The following is a 15,848-nucleotide window of genomic DNA, read 5'->3' on the forward strand; positions in this document are numbered from 1 at the left end:
CGGAGTGCAACCCGTTGTTTTTTTGTCAGAAGTACATTTTACAAGCTTTTATTTAATTTGAAATGTATGTACCTCTCTATGTAACTATGGGTCAAATCTTGCAAGTTAAATTTTGACCCACTTTCCGACTTTCAATGAAGCTGATCATTTGCATATATATGTAAGTCGTCTGACAATGCAATATCATGATACCATCGAGCTGATCTGATGATGGAGACACGAGGTGGCCATAGGAATCTGTGATAAAACAATGCAAACTTATTGTGTTTGGGGTTTTTAGCATTTGTTTAGTTGCCTGTGGAAAGAAAAGTATATTCAGCTATAAAATCTTGTACCAAAAATTAATTTTTTGCCAAATTCTTTTAGTTGTCTTCTTACTCACCAATCAATGGGTCACGCTTTTATTTGTATTAATTAATTAATTAATTAATTAAAAACTGCATTACAGCTCATACATAAAGCTTCACTCCGTAAGATTCTTTGGGGACAAAAAACAAAGTTAAAGGTTAGCTGGAAGAAATCCCTTAAGGGGATAAGTTCGCCTTTGTACACATTTACTGTATTCTTTCTATGTTATGTACTTGTTTTGTGCAATTAAGTGTTTACTACTACTACTACTAAAACGAAACGGAAATAATTTTTACCCAAATGATTATATAAAATACTATCCCAACTTTAAAAGTTGTAGAATCACTTCTAAATCTGTCTATCCATCTGACATAAAAGTTTTCTGGTTTCAAGCTTGAATGCCAATATAATTTCTGTAATCCGACAACAACTTTTGTCTCAAATAAAATAAATATCACCCAACAATTCTTTATTTCCTTTCACGCTTCCGCTTCGCTTCGTCCAGCTATTTAACTATCCTCATCTTTTGAGCCACAAACTTGCTCCCAAATCATTTTACTAAAACCCTGCTTTATGAAGCAAAAATGAACCTTAATCCAACACGTTAAGAGTCATAAAAGTTTTGACTCAACCCTTTAACTCAAAGGACTGAAGTAAATAATAGCGGTACAAAGAACTACAAACTTATCTTGTCACTCGACATTGTCTTTATTTAAAGAGAGATGAAACAAAAAGTCAGTTCGTGAAGTGTTGTTTGTAAGTTTGTTATCTTTGTCTTTTATTTTTAACGGGTTTTTGTAATTTTCTACTATACGAGGTGCGGCATATAAATCTAATTTTGTGGACAGTTACCATTCTCGGTTAGTATCTATGCATATCATCTATGACACGGTTGCATTCGTTGTGAGAGTGCACCAGAATTACTGCTTAATCATTGCGCCGACTGTATTTGTGCAGGTAATATCAATTATCCAAGAGATCGACATTTTATTTTGATTTATAAGAGTAAACCCTTTATTTACATAATATTTATACATAGGATTACTTTAGCTAGCTTAAATCTAAAATAGGCCCTTGAGGCATTGTACCAAGGATGCTGGCGGCATTTTCTCGCTGTATCGCAATGCCGATACGATGTGCGAGGAAGCCGCCAGCTCTTCGGTCACCAGTTACGTCAACCGCGCGATTTCTGCAAAGAACTTGTGAGCGCTGTGACCCCATGGACCTAAAGTTTCAACGCCAAATGGTATAAAATGGTACTTTGATTTATTAGTGTTATGTTATATCTCACTTAGCAATTTTGTTAGGCTGGAATCCAACCAACGTCCTCTGCTATCGCGGCAGGTGCCTGAGCCATTCGGCCACTTGGGTCATTCCTGGGATTCCGAGCTACCAAGTGAGATGGCGCTGCCAATAAATACTATTAGAAGTATTAGAACAAATTATACATTTGTAACACTTTGGGGTATCCACCCAGTGTTATAAACAGCTGAGTAGCATATTGTATAGGTACTTTATAGGTTAGAAAATGGTATGTTTGTTTTGGTAAGATTTGGTAGTTGAAATGTCTTCGACACGGATGTCATAGTGGGTCAGTCAAGGACTGAGACCTGTAGTGATATTTTCAACTTTACATATACGCTTTTCGCTATATTGAGTGGACAAAACTTACCGGAGCGGTAGGTCAGTATGTGCGTTCACTCCGTTGCATTTTGCGCATCCATGTCGTGTTCCTGCGTTGTGCTAGGACACAGGCACTTTGTTTGCGTTGGGGTATATACATTTCACAATTGAAATACATTTTAAAACATAGAAATACCACGTATGTATGATTTCGATAAAACCGAGCAGTTGTTTATTTCAGCGGTAGACACTGACAGCTGTCAATGTCATTTGGTTTTTTTTTTTTTGTCCATGGTTCCGTAACAGACGGTCGGTCACACTTGTTGTACGACAGTAAACATATACTTGTGGTTCTTTTATCTTTTTATAATTTCCAATTATTAATAAAGTCCGTATTATTTGCTTCCAAAATGAGTAACTCTTTTTATTGTTGATGTTTCGAATTATTCTGAGAGTCAAACCGGTCAGTCGTGGTAACCATTGAATGAGAAGGTTTTCATTCATCAGTTTGTCTGTGGTTCCTCGGATTGGAATTTTGATAAATCATTGTTCGATCGATCTTCAAGATGTGAAGGATATTAGAAAATCTTTCGGCAATCAATCTTAGGGGTATGTAACCTACTTGAAGGTTTTATTTCCTAAAACTGTGGTAAATTCAAGTTAGTAATCGTTAATGTAATTTTGTTACAGCTCGTCCCAAAATGTGCATAATTTAGCGTCTTAGAGCCTACCTAAAATGGCGGCTGCTAATCTTTTTCCTTCAATTTAACATAACTTGGTGAGTTTCCACACTTTTTAAATATATAAAGAAGGAAAGGCGGAGGTAGTGTGTCCTTTCGCAAATGGGTTAATATAGTGTTTTATATGGATTTTCCAGCAAAACCTAATGTAACGTCAACCACCTCTTCGTCTTGCCACGCGGTCTGCAGGCGCCGTCGTTGGTATAGGAAATAATGGACCCGGCATAAACCCCGGTAAGTCATTTAATCGCTTCATTGCCGTAATTTAAATCGCGCTGTGCCTCAGTTTAAAATATAATTTTTCTATAAAACTAAACGTGTTAAAACATAATTTTTTAACCTAGAACATTTTCTTTGTTCTTAGGGTTTTTTTCTGGACCCTGGTTTTTTCCTGGACCCTGGTTTTTCTGGACCCTGGTTCTCTAAGGCTGTGCCATCCGGTGGCAGCGTTCTTCTTGGCAGTGTCCGTGAAGTTAAGACTTTTATGAATATACCTTTAGTTAAATATGGACTCTTTACGCTGAACAGGTAACCTGTAATCCCTGTGAGCAATTGCTTACTGCTAAACATCCCCGGAGGTTGGGGCATAACTTTTACTTTAGACAGTGTTATGTTAGGAAGACAAATTTTGATATTGTTGTCCGTAGACACAGAGATGTCTATGATGTATTTAGTGTAAATTTCAAGAAATAGTGGTGTCACTAAGAAGTATTTAGTATTACTTATTTACTAATAAATAACTCGTGTTGACCGTAGCGGGTCATATATATTTAAGGAATAAAGGTGTGTATTAAATAAATTTGGGATTTTCATTTGGATACGTCATGCGCTTGATGAGGATAGTATCCTGGCGTCCTACCTTAAATTTTTGGATACCTATTCTCACTCCATAGTGGCCTGAACCGCGACCCTATCTATGATTGTAGTTAGCCGAAGGTATTTGTGAACTTTTCAGTAGTGAAGTTTGGTGAGTTCTGGATCACTCCATAGAAACACGTTTCCTTCTATGGAAACGGTCTTTAACAATAATAGAATCGGATCTTCTCCATATCCAGAGCTCACCCACACCTATTACAGTGGCATGCCCAACGTATGGCCTATGGAGTATGACATGTCCAAGTGAAACATTTTTGCATTATTTTAGTATTAAGGTTATTTTATGTAAAAGGGATTGCAAGTTATTGTTTTAAATTGTTGCTTGAGTTGGAGGTTAAACTTATAAATTTAACCAACTTATAAATAAAACTATACTACGCTAAATAATTAGCCTTACATAAGAGAAATTTTCTCACTATTTTAAAATACTTTAAAAGGGTTAAAATCTAATAAAGTTTTAACTTACTTTAAAATATTACAATTCAAAACCTGACACTGACTTACTTCTGATATTAAATATCAATCTTAAAAAATGGATTTCCTAAATGCGGGATGTAAAATCATACATTTACATAAAGACGAAATGGCACATGAACTGGCGATTCGCAGACTTCCGGTTAATCCTGTATCGCGTCGGTCCAGCTTATGTCATGCGTTAAAACAGACTGCAGATTTAGCCAAAAAGGGTAGTTTGAAGTGCCAGGACTTGTTAATAAGTAACGAAGTTGCCGAATTGGAGCTCTGCCAACGTAAGGTAGAGGAAATAGATTTAGAAGCGAAAGGAGACTTAACGGCGTCGGCGATTGATAGACTATCCTCGCGATGCAAATATCTTTTGTGTCGTGTTTCACGGTTACCTCAGGAGACCGAAGCGGTACTTCTGTTGAAAACATTAATTACTTCTTTATTAGATCGGTTGAATGAGCAAGGCTCTTCTGCGTCGTCTGGGTCAGATGATGATTTTCAATCTCCTAACGAATCTCGTATTGTTAGGGAAATTATTTATAAAACGGACAAGACTTTCAACATAAATTCCTTGAATTTGAAATTCAAAGGTGACACCTGCGTTCGTACGTTTCTGTCTCGCCTCGAGGAGTTGCGAGATGCCAGAGGAATTTCAGAGAGTCGTATATATAGGGGATTTCCTGAAGTTCTTGAGGGTCCGGCGTTGTCGTGGTTCCGGTCGCAACGTACGAAACTTACTACATATAAGGAGGTCACCGCGGCTCTACAAGAGGAGTTTGACATACCTGATTTGGATCACCAATTGTGGCAGGAAATACGGGCTAGGACTCAAGCCAAGTCCGAAACAATTGTCTTTTTCGTATCAACCGTGTTAGGGATGTATGAGCGTCTGACGAAGGAGGTTCCTGAGCAAGAGAAGCTGGATACTATGATGCGGAATATTCGCCCAGAGTATTCCAAGGATTTAGCCTTACACGACATAGAATCGATAGAGCAATTGAAGTCTTTGTGTAAGCGCATTGAATTGGCGCAAGTCAAGGCGAAGCAGTTTCGCGAACCGATTCTCTCAAACAAGACTAATGATTCTTCCTCTGACAATCCGTCGAAGAATGTAGAACCTCGTAATAAGTCGTTTCAGTCTCGTTTCCCTAATTCTTCCAGAAACTTCGTTGCTTCTGTGGCACAAAGCTCTTCTCACACGAAATGTTTTCGATGTGGTAGGTCCAATCATAACACTAAAGAGTGTAAGAGCTCTCGAGAGATCGTTTGCTTTAAATGCGGAGAAAAAGGGGTGAAAACTCCAGAATGTGTTAAATGTAACTCCAAGACAAAAAACTAAATAGGGTCTTTTCTGCTAATAACAATTCTAGATCTTCTGCTCCCTGTCGTGCAGAAAAGACAATCTTCTTTAATCCTCCGAAGGGAGATGACAGGGTATATGCTCTCTTAAATATACTTAACTTGAATTTCAAGGCGTTATTAGATTGTGGAGCCAGTGTTAGTTTCCTGGGCCACAACAGCCATTTAGTATTCGCCACCGGTGGGATACCTATTCAAAAACATACTAAACCGGTTATGGTGAATGTAGCTGACGATCATCGAATCGTAGCCACTGAATATGTGATTATACCAGTAAATTATAAAGGTCAAGTTAAACTTATACATTTTAATATTCAACCGGAGATTGCTACTCCAATGGTACTTGGTTTAAACTTTTGGAGAGCCTATGGATTAGCTCCTGGCCTCATTACTGATATAGAAAAGACTGATTCTCATTATATTGCTAGTCTTGACGTTTTACCGTCAGAGACAGGACTTACTACATATGATTCTTTATCTTCTGAACAAAAATCTCAACTTGAGACTACTAAATCTCTTTATGATCAAATTGATACGGATAAGGTTGGTCTGGGAAAGACTCACTTAATTGAACATGTTATAAATACTGGGGATTCTCCTCCGATAAAACAAAAATATTATCGACTCAGTCCTTTTAAACAAGCTGCTTTAGCGAAAGAAGTTGATCGTATGCTGAGGGAAGGAATTGTCGAACCTTCGCATTCTCCATGGAATTCTCCTGTCGTTATGGTGGAAAAACCTAACGGAGATTTAAGACTTTGTTTAGATAGTAGAAAAGTAAATGCAGTTTCAAAATCTGATGCGTATCCCGTACCACACGTTCAATATATACTGGACAACTTACGCGATGCGAAATTCCTTACATCTCTTGATTTAAGTGCGGCATATCATCAGATCCCTCTTAGTGAAGACTCCAAGGAGAAAACTAGTTTTACTGTACCAGGGAAGGGATTATTCCATTATAAGAGAATGTGTTTTGGTTTAGTAGGTGCCTCTGCTACTATGCAACGTCTCATGGACAATCTCTTTACTTCTCATTTTGATCACAAGGTTTTCTGTTATATTGATGACATAATTATTTGTACTTCCGATTTTGATGAACATATAAGGTTGCTCAATGCCGTTTTTGAAAAACTAAAATCGGCAAACTTAACTATTAATATGAAAAAATCATCCTTCTGTAGGAGTGAACTTAAATATCTTGGGTATTTAGTTGATCGATACGGTCTGCGAACCGATCCGTCTAAAATTGATGTAATTTTAAATTTTCCTACTCCCAAAGATGCTAAGGATATTAAACGTTTTCTGGGAATGTGCGGTTGGTACCGACGTTTCATTAATAATTTCGCAAAAATAGCTCGTCCCTTATCTCGCTTAACGAGTAAGAAAGTAAAATTTGAATGGACAGATGAAGTCAACGATTCTTTTAACATACTTAAATCTGCCTTAGTTTCTTCTCCTATTCTTAAATGTCCCGACTTTAATGAATGCTTCTATATCCATACGGATGCATCTTCTTACGCCGTAAGCGCTGTTCTGATTCAACCTTTTAATGGAGTCGATCATCCTATTGCCTACTGCAGCCGCACACTTAACCAACCAGAGACGAACTATTCAGCTACTGAGCGCGAACTCTTAGCTGTGATTTATGGTCTTGAGCAATTTCGTGCATATGTAGAAGGGAGAAAATGTTATATTGTAACAGATCATGCATCTTTAAAATGGTTTCAAAACTTAAAAAACCCTACAGGACGATTAAATAGATGGGCGTGTAGATTGAGTCAATTTAATTTTGAAATAATTCACCGGAAGGGCAAAGAACATGTCATACCTGACTGTCTTTCTCGTATTCACGTCAGTTCTTTAAATTCTGCTACTATTCAAGATCCTTGGTATCTTGATCTATATAAAAAGGTGTCTGAAAAACCTACACTCTTTCCCAACTTTAAAATTGAAAATGATAAACTTTTCCGTTACTCTAAGAATAAGTATCGTCTGACAGCTCAATTTGACTGGAAGCTGGTACTTCCTTATGAGCATCGTAATGAAGTCCTAAATAAGTGTCATGATGATCCTACAGCAGGTCATTTTGGCGTGGGTAAAACTCATTCCAAGATAGCCGACATATATTATTGGCCTACTTTATTTCAGGACGTCAAGGATTACGTCGACTCTTGTGAAATTTGTAAAACTTATAAACCTGTTAACTTAGCTCGTCCTGGTTTGATGGGTAATCCACGACGTATATCGTCGCCAGGCGAAGCAATATCTTGTGATATTCTTGGTCCCTTTCCTCCATCTTATCTGAGAAATCAGTATCTCTTCGTATGTGCTGATTATTTCAGTAAGTATGTGACTTTGTTTCCACTACGCAACATAACTGCTAAAGCTATCGTTAAGTGTATGGAAAAAGGGATATTTCTTATACATGGGGTTCCTAAATATATATTCTGCGACAATGGTGTTCAATTTACTTCCAAAGACTTTCGAGACTTAATGTCCAAATATGATGTCCCTCATAATTTCTATAACCCTAGGTATCATCCTCAGACGAATCAAACGGAACGAGTGAACCGTGAACTAGTAAGAACCATTGCCTCATACGTGCGTTCTGATCACCGTAACTGGGATAAGAACGTATCGGAAATACAATGTGCATTGAATACAGCTCGTCACGAAGTAACTAAAAATACACCGTATTTCTTAACACATGGTCGTCAAATGATTCTAGATGGTTCCCTTTATAATAGCGAAGGTCCCATAGATCAAAACGCGCTCGAATTAGATACCAGTGGTGCTTTTTCTGAAAGACTTAAAGAGCTCAAAACTGTATTTCAAAAAGTGCGTTACTCGTTGATTGCCTCCCATGAACGTAACGCTAGGTATTATAACATGAGGAAGCGTCACGTAGAACTGGAAGAAGGACAAATCGTTTATAAAAGATGTTTCCCATTGTCAAATGCAGCAAAACATTTTTCTGCTAAATTAGCGCCCCGTTATGACAAATGTGTCATTCATAAAAAATTGAGTCCTCTTGTATACTCTTTAAAATCCTTAGAAGGAAAACTTCTAGGTAACTTCCATATAAAAGACATTGTACGTCCTGGTGAAGCCGAGCCGTCTTCCTAGCGGTACTCGTCTTAACACCAATTGGATACTTACACTTGAAAATATCCTATGTGATACTAAATATTGAACGTACCTACTAAACTGAAGGCGACCTGGCACAAGCTGGTTTTCATCAGACTGGGTATTTGTTCCATGTTTTTGTTTTTTATTGGTACCGGGTGCACACGGACCAACATTAATCTTTCATGTGTCCTTATAAAGACATAAAACTTTAAATAATCTGAATAAACTGCAGAAACTTACTTTACTTATAAACCCTAAACGGGCCTATTACGTGAAATATTATTAATTATTGAAAAAGGGACTACGTTCTCGCTAAACTGTACTGTAACTGAACTTTTGTTTGTAATTTTAGGAATTGTGTAATAGCTGGAGAATGCAGCTTGTTACATACTCCCACTACTGTCGGTGATAGGCAATTTCTTTAATAAAGGGAAGGTTGTTAACGTTGCCGTCTTTGACGTTTTCTTTTAGGTTTAGGAAAGCGCGCACTAGGAATAAGAAGGTTCGAACCAAAATTAGTCGTTAGATTTCCTTGGTCGAACTGATCATTCACCAAGTCATAGGTATAACTTTGGTTGTAAGACTTGTTTTTCTTTATAGATTATCTATGGTTTCTTATTTACGTTTCGTAGGTTAAGGTGTTCACTTCCTATGGGGCGTATAGATTAAAAAAAAAATTTTTTTTTTTGAAAAAAAATTTTTTTTAACCCAACTAAAGATGAACTGTAACACTTTGGGGTATCCACCCAGTGTTATAAACAGCTGAGTAGCATATTGTATAGGTACTTTATAGGTTAGAAAATGGTATGTTTGTTTTGGTAAGATTTGGTAGTTGAAATGTCTTCGACACGGATGTCATAGTGGGTCAGTCAAGGACTGAGACCTGTAGTGATATTTTCAACTTTACATATACGCTTTTCGCTATATTGAGTGGACAAAACTTACCGGAGCGGTAGGTCAGTATGTGCGTTCACTCCGTTGCATTTTGCGCATCCATGTCGTGTTCCTGCGTTGTGCTAGGACACAGGCACTTTGTTTGCGTTGGGGTATATACATTTCACAATTGAAATACATTTTAAAACATAGAAATACCACGTATGTATGATTTCGATAAAACCGAGCAGTTGTTTATTTCAGCGGTAGACACTGACAGCTGTCAATGTCATTTGGTTTTTTTTTTTTTGTCCATGGTTCCGTAACAGACGGTCGGTCACACTTGTTGTACGACAGTAAACATATACTTGTGGTTCTTTTATCTTTTTATAATTTCCAATTATTAATAAAGTCCGTATTATTTGCTTCCAAAATGAGTAACTCTTTTTATTGTTGATGTTTCGAATTATTCTGAGAGTCAAACCGGTCAGTCGTGGTAACCATTGAATGAGAAGGTTTTCATTCATCAGTTTGTCTGTGGTTCCTCGGATTGGAATTTTGATAAATCATTGTTCGATCGATCTTCAAGATGTGAAGGATATTAGAAAATCTTTCGGCAATCAATCTTAGGGGTATGTAACCTACTTGAAGGTTTTATTTCCTAAAACTGTGGTAAATTCAAGTTAGTAATCGTTAATGTAATTTTGTTACAGCTCGTCCCAAAATGTGCATAATTTAGCGTCTTAGAGCCTACCTAAAATGGCGGCTGCTAATCTTTTTCCTTCAATTTAACATAACTTGGTGAGTTTCCACACTTTTTAAATATATAAAGAAGGAAAGGCGGAGGTAGTGTGTCCTTTCGCAAATGGGTTAATATAGTGTTTTATATGGATTTTCCAGCAAAACCTAATGTAACGTCAACCACCTCTTCGTCTTGCCACGCGGTCTGCAGGCGCCGTCGTTGGTATAGGAAATAATGGACCCGGCATAAACCCCGGTAAGTCATTTAATCGCTTCATTGCCGTAATTTAAATCGCGCTGTGCCTCAGTTTAAAATATAATTTTTCTATAAAACTAAACGTGTTAAAACATAATTTTTTAACCTAGAACATTTTCTTTGTTCTTAGGGTTTTTTTCTGGACCCTGGTTTTTTCCTGGACCCTGGTTTTTCTGGACCCTGGTTCTCTAAGGCTGTGCCATCCGGTGGCAGCGTTCTTCTTGGCAGTGTCCGTGAAGTTAAGACTTTTATGAATATACCTTTAGTTAAATATGGACTCTTTACGCTGAACAGGTAACCTGTAATCCCTGTGAGCAATTGCTTACTGCTAAACATCCCCGGAGGTTGGGGCATAACTTTTACTTTAGACAGTGTTATGTTAGGAAGACAAATTTTGATATTGTTGTCCGTAGACACAGAGATGTCTATGATGTATTTAGTGTAAATTTCAAGAAATAGTGGTGTCACTAAGAAGTATTTAGTATTACTTATTTACTAATAAATAACTCGTGTTGACCGTAGCGGGTCATATATATTTAAGGAATAAAGGTGTGTATTAAATAAATTTGGGATTTTCATTTGGATACGTCATGCGCTTGATGAGGATAGTATCCTGGCGTCCTACCTTAAATTTTTGGATACCTATTCTCACTCCATAGTGGCCTGAACCGCGACCCTATCTATGATTGTAGTTAGCCGAAGGTATTTGTGAACTTTTCAGTAGTGAAGTTTGGTGAGTTCTGGATCACTCCATAGAAACACGTTTCCTTCTATGGAAACGGTCTTTAACAATAATAGAATCGGATCTTCTCCATATCCAGAGCTCACCCACACCTATTACACATTAATGAAAGTTTTGCACTCTAAATTCATTCATCATTTTACTTAACTTGTGCTATTCATAAACTAAATAAAAATTCCACTAACCCCATACACGTATCCTAAATCGGTTTTATATTTAAAGTACAAAGTTTAGGGCTGCCACAAATACTTGAGCGCATAAAATAGTGGTGTAATTAATTCACGGGCCCTCATTAACGTAATGAGCGCGACGTGACGCGGTGACAGCCCTGCGAGCTACGTGCGTGTCAGGGCTGACTCGACGTTATTTGATTATCTTATTTTTTGCTTAATTAACATGTGCAAAGTCAGTGAGTGTGTATCAAAAGCAAATGAAAGATACTCGGTAAGTATTTTCAAGTTGATTAAGATTAACAATATTCTTATTATTTTGTCTATCGTTTAAGGCTAGAAAGTTATCATGAAAAGTTTGTTAATATAAAATCTTTTTTATATTTCGGGGATCTTAAAAATTTGCTACAACGGGGTTTTCTGTGGAAAAAAATCGATATATATAGGTCGTATATCTGCGAAAACGCGATTATTGAGTCTTTACATATGTATTTTCCGAGCGTAGCTCGGTCTTCCAGATATTCTTTTGTAAATAACTAATTGGTAAGTTGGTAAACTAATTTTATATAATTTATTTTATTTTTTAACTAATTTATTTAGCTTAGAATTATTTTAACCACGGTAAATAGTTTGAAGTTTAGTGTCCCCATCTATTTATCGCGCCGTTTCATTTTTAGTTATGTCAAACCTTTTGGGTTTTTACTTCATCGACCGAGCGAAAGGTCTCTGTTTTAGCTGGGGCAAAAATGCTTCCGCGTGACCAAATGTTCTCATCTACAGGTCGCAATTCTCAACTGATTCTCGTGAAATTTTGTAAGCAGGTTTTTTTGACGATTCTGTTTTTGGAAATTTGTCAAAATGGCGGAACCGTTTCATCATCTACTAGTGACCCTCCCGTTTTCGCACGGGTTTCATAAAACCTTACCAAACTATACACTTTAACTTTACTCTATTGATAGGTTAGGATTGATAGGTGAAAACCGCATGAAAATCCGTATAGTAGGTGTTGAGTTTATCACGAACATATAGACAGACAGACGCGGCGAGGGACATTTTTTTTTTCTTTTTATGATAGAGGAGGCAAACGAGAAGACGGATCACCTGATGGTAAGCGATCACCTCCACCAATGAACACGATGGATAAATCTAATCCATCCATGCATCCATGGATGGATGGATGGATTTATGATATGTAGTGATTAGTTGACAACCCTACAGACTTACGTGCAGGGTTATAGGTCTATACTCAAACTATATTATAGTGTATAATGAAGTGGGGTATATCGGGGAAGAACCGCAGCGGAGGTAAAGTTGCGAAATAACGACCCGGTAGGTAATTTTATACATACTTTATGGCGTATTATCAAAATGGAGTGGGTAGACTATGAATTTTCCGTGCCGCTTTGAATTAAAATAACATAGATAGAGTCGAACTAAGGAAACTGCATTTTGCAATGTCAAATTTCTGTGAAAATATGACGTTTGGATTGACACTGCCTCACTTTGTTCTATCCGAGTCAATCCAAAGTTAGCTAAGAAGGACTCTAAGGCAAAGGACCTTTTTTTACTTAAATATTCTCAGTGCTACAATCGTATTCATATTTTTGAAAACAGTCCATCGCAATTGAACGCGGTAATACAGCGAGTGTGATGGGCACCTTTGCACCGGGGGTTGCGTGGGGAGGCCTATTTCAATAGTTTTTATATTGCGTGTTTAATTTTAGATTTATTAAGGGTTTTTTGATTTAATTAATTTTATTCATAGATATATTTAGTTCGTAAGTTCTTTGTCTTTTTATTATATTGTTATTCCTTATATTAATATTTGAATAATAAATATTTAGTTTCAATTCTTCATAGACTTAAAAAACACTTATCACAATATTAAAGAGTAAAAGACATCGTATCTACAATTTGTTTTTTCCATAAAAATATTCATTGTTGACGGTGAATTTTGAGTTTGTTTTATTATTAAAAGTCTATAAAGTAGCAATAACATATCGTAGTTGCAAACTATCCGTGGTCACGGCACACAAAGTACAATATGATGTCGAAATGGCGGGCATAATGCCTAATGACATCATTCTCCATCAGTCAGCCATTGTTACCACATACCATAGTAACTTGATAGTAACTAACTGTTAATTATATTATTCATAAACATCCTTATCCGAATAGTTTATTTTTCACTGGCCGTGTGTTGTTTAAACCTATACCTGTCTACTTACAGAGTATTTTTCAATGTTCACTTCAGTTTTCATCTGAGCTTGAGTCACGAGGACAGCGTTTCTAGCAGAATGGCCGAGTTGTTAATCATTAAAAAACTTTAATTTCTCAGCGAATTCGCGGTCCGTTGTTTAAACCTATACCTACGCCTACTACCTACTACGTTACCCTAAAAAGGTCTCTGAAAAAAGATGTACATTCTCATCAGTCAGTTTTCATCAGCGCTTGAGTCATGAGGACACCCTTTCTATCAGGATGACCGAGTTGTTAATCATTAAAGAAAAAAAACGGAACTCGAATAGCCTCCCATTTCGCAGCGAATTCGCTGTCTGTTGTTCAAACCTATAGCTACGCAAATACTAAAAAGGGCTCTGAAAAAGAGATCTTCATTCCCTTCCCTTCAGTTTTCATCAGAGACAAGACGTGTTTTTGAACCGTAATGCGAGCGTGAGCCTCATTCATACACATATCTGAATAGGGTTTTTCGCCTTGTCACCTCTCTAGGGGGTGTAGGATTTGGGATAGGAGGTAGCGGGGGTGATTAGCGATTTAAAGCTATTTTAGTGTTTTGCATGTGAGGCTCGATTATGAGTGTTTTTTGCAATTTCTTCAAAATTAAGAAGATAATTTTTTTAATAACTAAGAGGTGAGCTATAAATTAAAGATATTTATAATAACTAATTGGCGAATAACCCTATAATTACATATATCATATACGTTTATTTTTATATATTCTACTTATACATACCTACCAGGCAATATGTATATAGACATATCATTAAATATCTTATTTTATAGCTTACCTTACCTTATGTTTTATCTCTAAAATTACAACTAACTATATTACCTTTTTTTTTTTAATAATTGTAGTCAATTGGGTTTTTTCTTTATAATGGTTGAATTACAATTTTAGATTTCATTCAAAATATTATTCAGCAAAACGTTTTCAAGCTTCCCACTATATTGAATTCCTTTATACATTGAATTAAAAATAGAAATAGAAAATAAAAATTTGGTGTGAAATAAAAACTTAACCTTTAAGAAAATACATCATATTCTAATATGAAACAGAAAAATGGATGCCACTCTGAAGATGTCGATGGCTAAAATTACACATGGCGCTAGTTTTTAGGACAACCAAGAGAAAATAAATAAATAAATATTACGGGGACATACACAAATTGACTAAGCCCCAGATAATGCTCAAGAAGGCTTGTGTTGTGGGTACTATGACAACGATACATATAAAATACAAATACTTAAATACATACAAAGCACCCATGACTCAGGAACAAATATACAAACACACACAAATACACAAATGTACAAATACACAATAAAACAAAACTAAGCTAACATGATTGTGAGAAAAGAGGTAGCTGGTGTAATTAAACTATAATTTGACAAAAACAGTACATAATCCGGGCTTTAATAATTAAAAAGATTGCTTTTGGAAATTTTTGAATTAAAACCGCTGCAAACTTGATACTTATACCGCCGCACAGCGGAAGAAATGATTAATGCATGCCAGATAACAAGTTTGTGCTCCCCAATATGCCGGTTAACGCACAAACATATGTACTACATATACATTATATATGTACTTCGTATAGGACGTTACATATAACGTTCAAAGGGATGTCTCATTAAACATAGATCATAGTGTGATGTGAGTGGGATTGTTGTGGTGAAACGATTTAATGCACGCTGAGGAATAGATTTCTAACTAGGTATTTAAGAAACATTATGAATCTATTCTTTGGCACCGCGAACTTGTCAGTAGAAAAAAGCGATAAATTTTAAAAAATGTAGGCGCAAAGAGTTGAGTTACCATTGAAAATTTGAATTTCACGTCTATTTCTAGTGTCAAGTTGGGTGTGTTTAAGTATGTTATTTTGTATTTGTGAGTGAAAGATTTAAGATGAAGTTCCGTTTTAGTTATCAATCTATTTACCTAAAAGACAATTTTTTTTAGTGTATCTTGGTCAAACTGAAAACGAACTAAATTATTTCCAACAAGAACATTTAACCAACACGCCAGCAGTAACGGATAATAACATAAATCAAGCTAAAACCAAAGATTCACTCAAAATTTCCATCACAGCTTCCTTTCTTCCTTCCTTTGCTTTCCTTTTAAGGATAAGTTCGCCTTTGTACATAACATTGTTTTTGTTCTGTTTTATGTTAACCTGTTTATGTGCAATAAAGTGACATACATACATACATACACAGCTTTCATAGAAAAAACAAGCCGTAAGTCACAGTATCACTCTGGAAGAGATCGCTTTTTAGCGATA

General features: G+C 36.4%; 2 protein-coding genes and 1 long non-coding RNA gene across 5 annotated transcripts in view; all 3 read left to right on the forward strand.

The window, feature by feature from the left end:
• Positions 1–15,848, forward strand: part of LOC133531143 (nephrin) — a 430,180-nt gene that overhangs the window by 370,763 nt on the left and 43,569 nt on the right. The window lies entirely within an intron of this gene.
• Positions 2,499–8,803, forward strand: LOC133531150 (uncharacterized). The gene is made up of 2 exons (XM_061869280.1): positions 2,499–2,749; positions 2,849–8,803. The coding sequence occupies exon 2, from the start codon at positions 4,120–4,122 to the stop codon at positions 5,389–5,391; it is 1,272 nt and encodes a 423-aa protein (XP_061725264.1). The 5' UTR covers positions 2,499–2,749; positions 2,849–4,119; the 3' UTR covers positions 5,392–8,803.
• Positions 9,967–10,978, forward strand: LOC133531152 (uncharacterized). Its single transcript, XR_009801471.1, has 2 exons — positions 9,967–10,217; positions 10,317–10,978. It is a non-coding gene; the product is annotated as an uncharacterized LOC133531152 (long non-coding RNA).

This window comes from Cydia pomonella, chromosome 24, assembly GCF_033807575.1.
Source record: "Cydia pomonella isolate Wapato2018A chromosome 24, ilCydPomo1, whole genome shotgun sequence".
Lineage (NCBI taxonomy): Eukaryota > Metazoa > Arthropoda > Insecta > Lepidoptera > Tortricidae > Cydia > Cydia pomonella.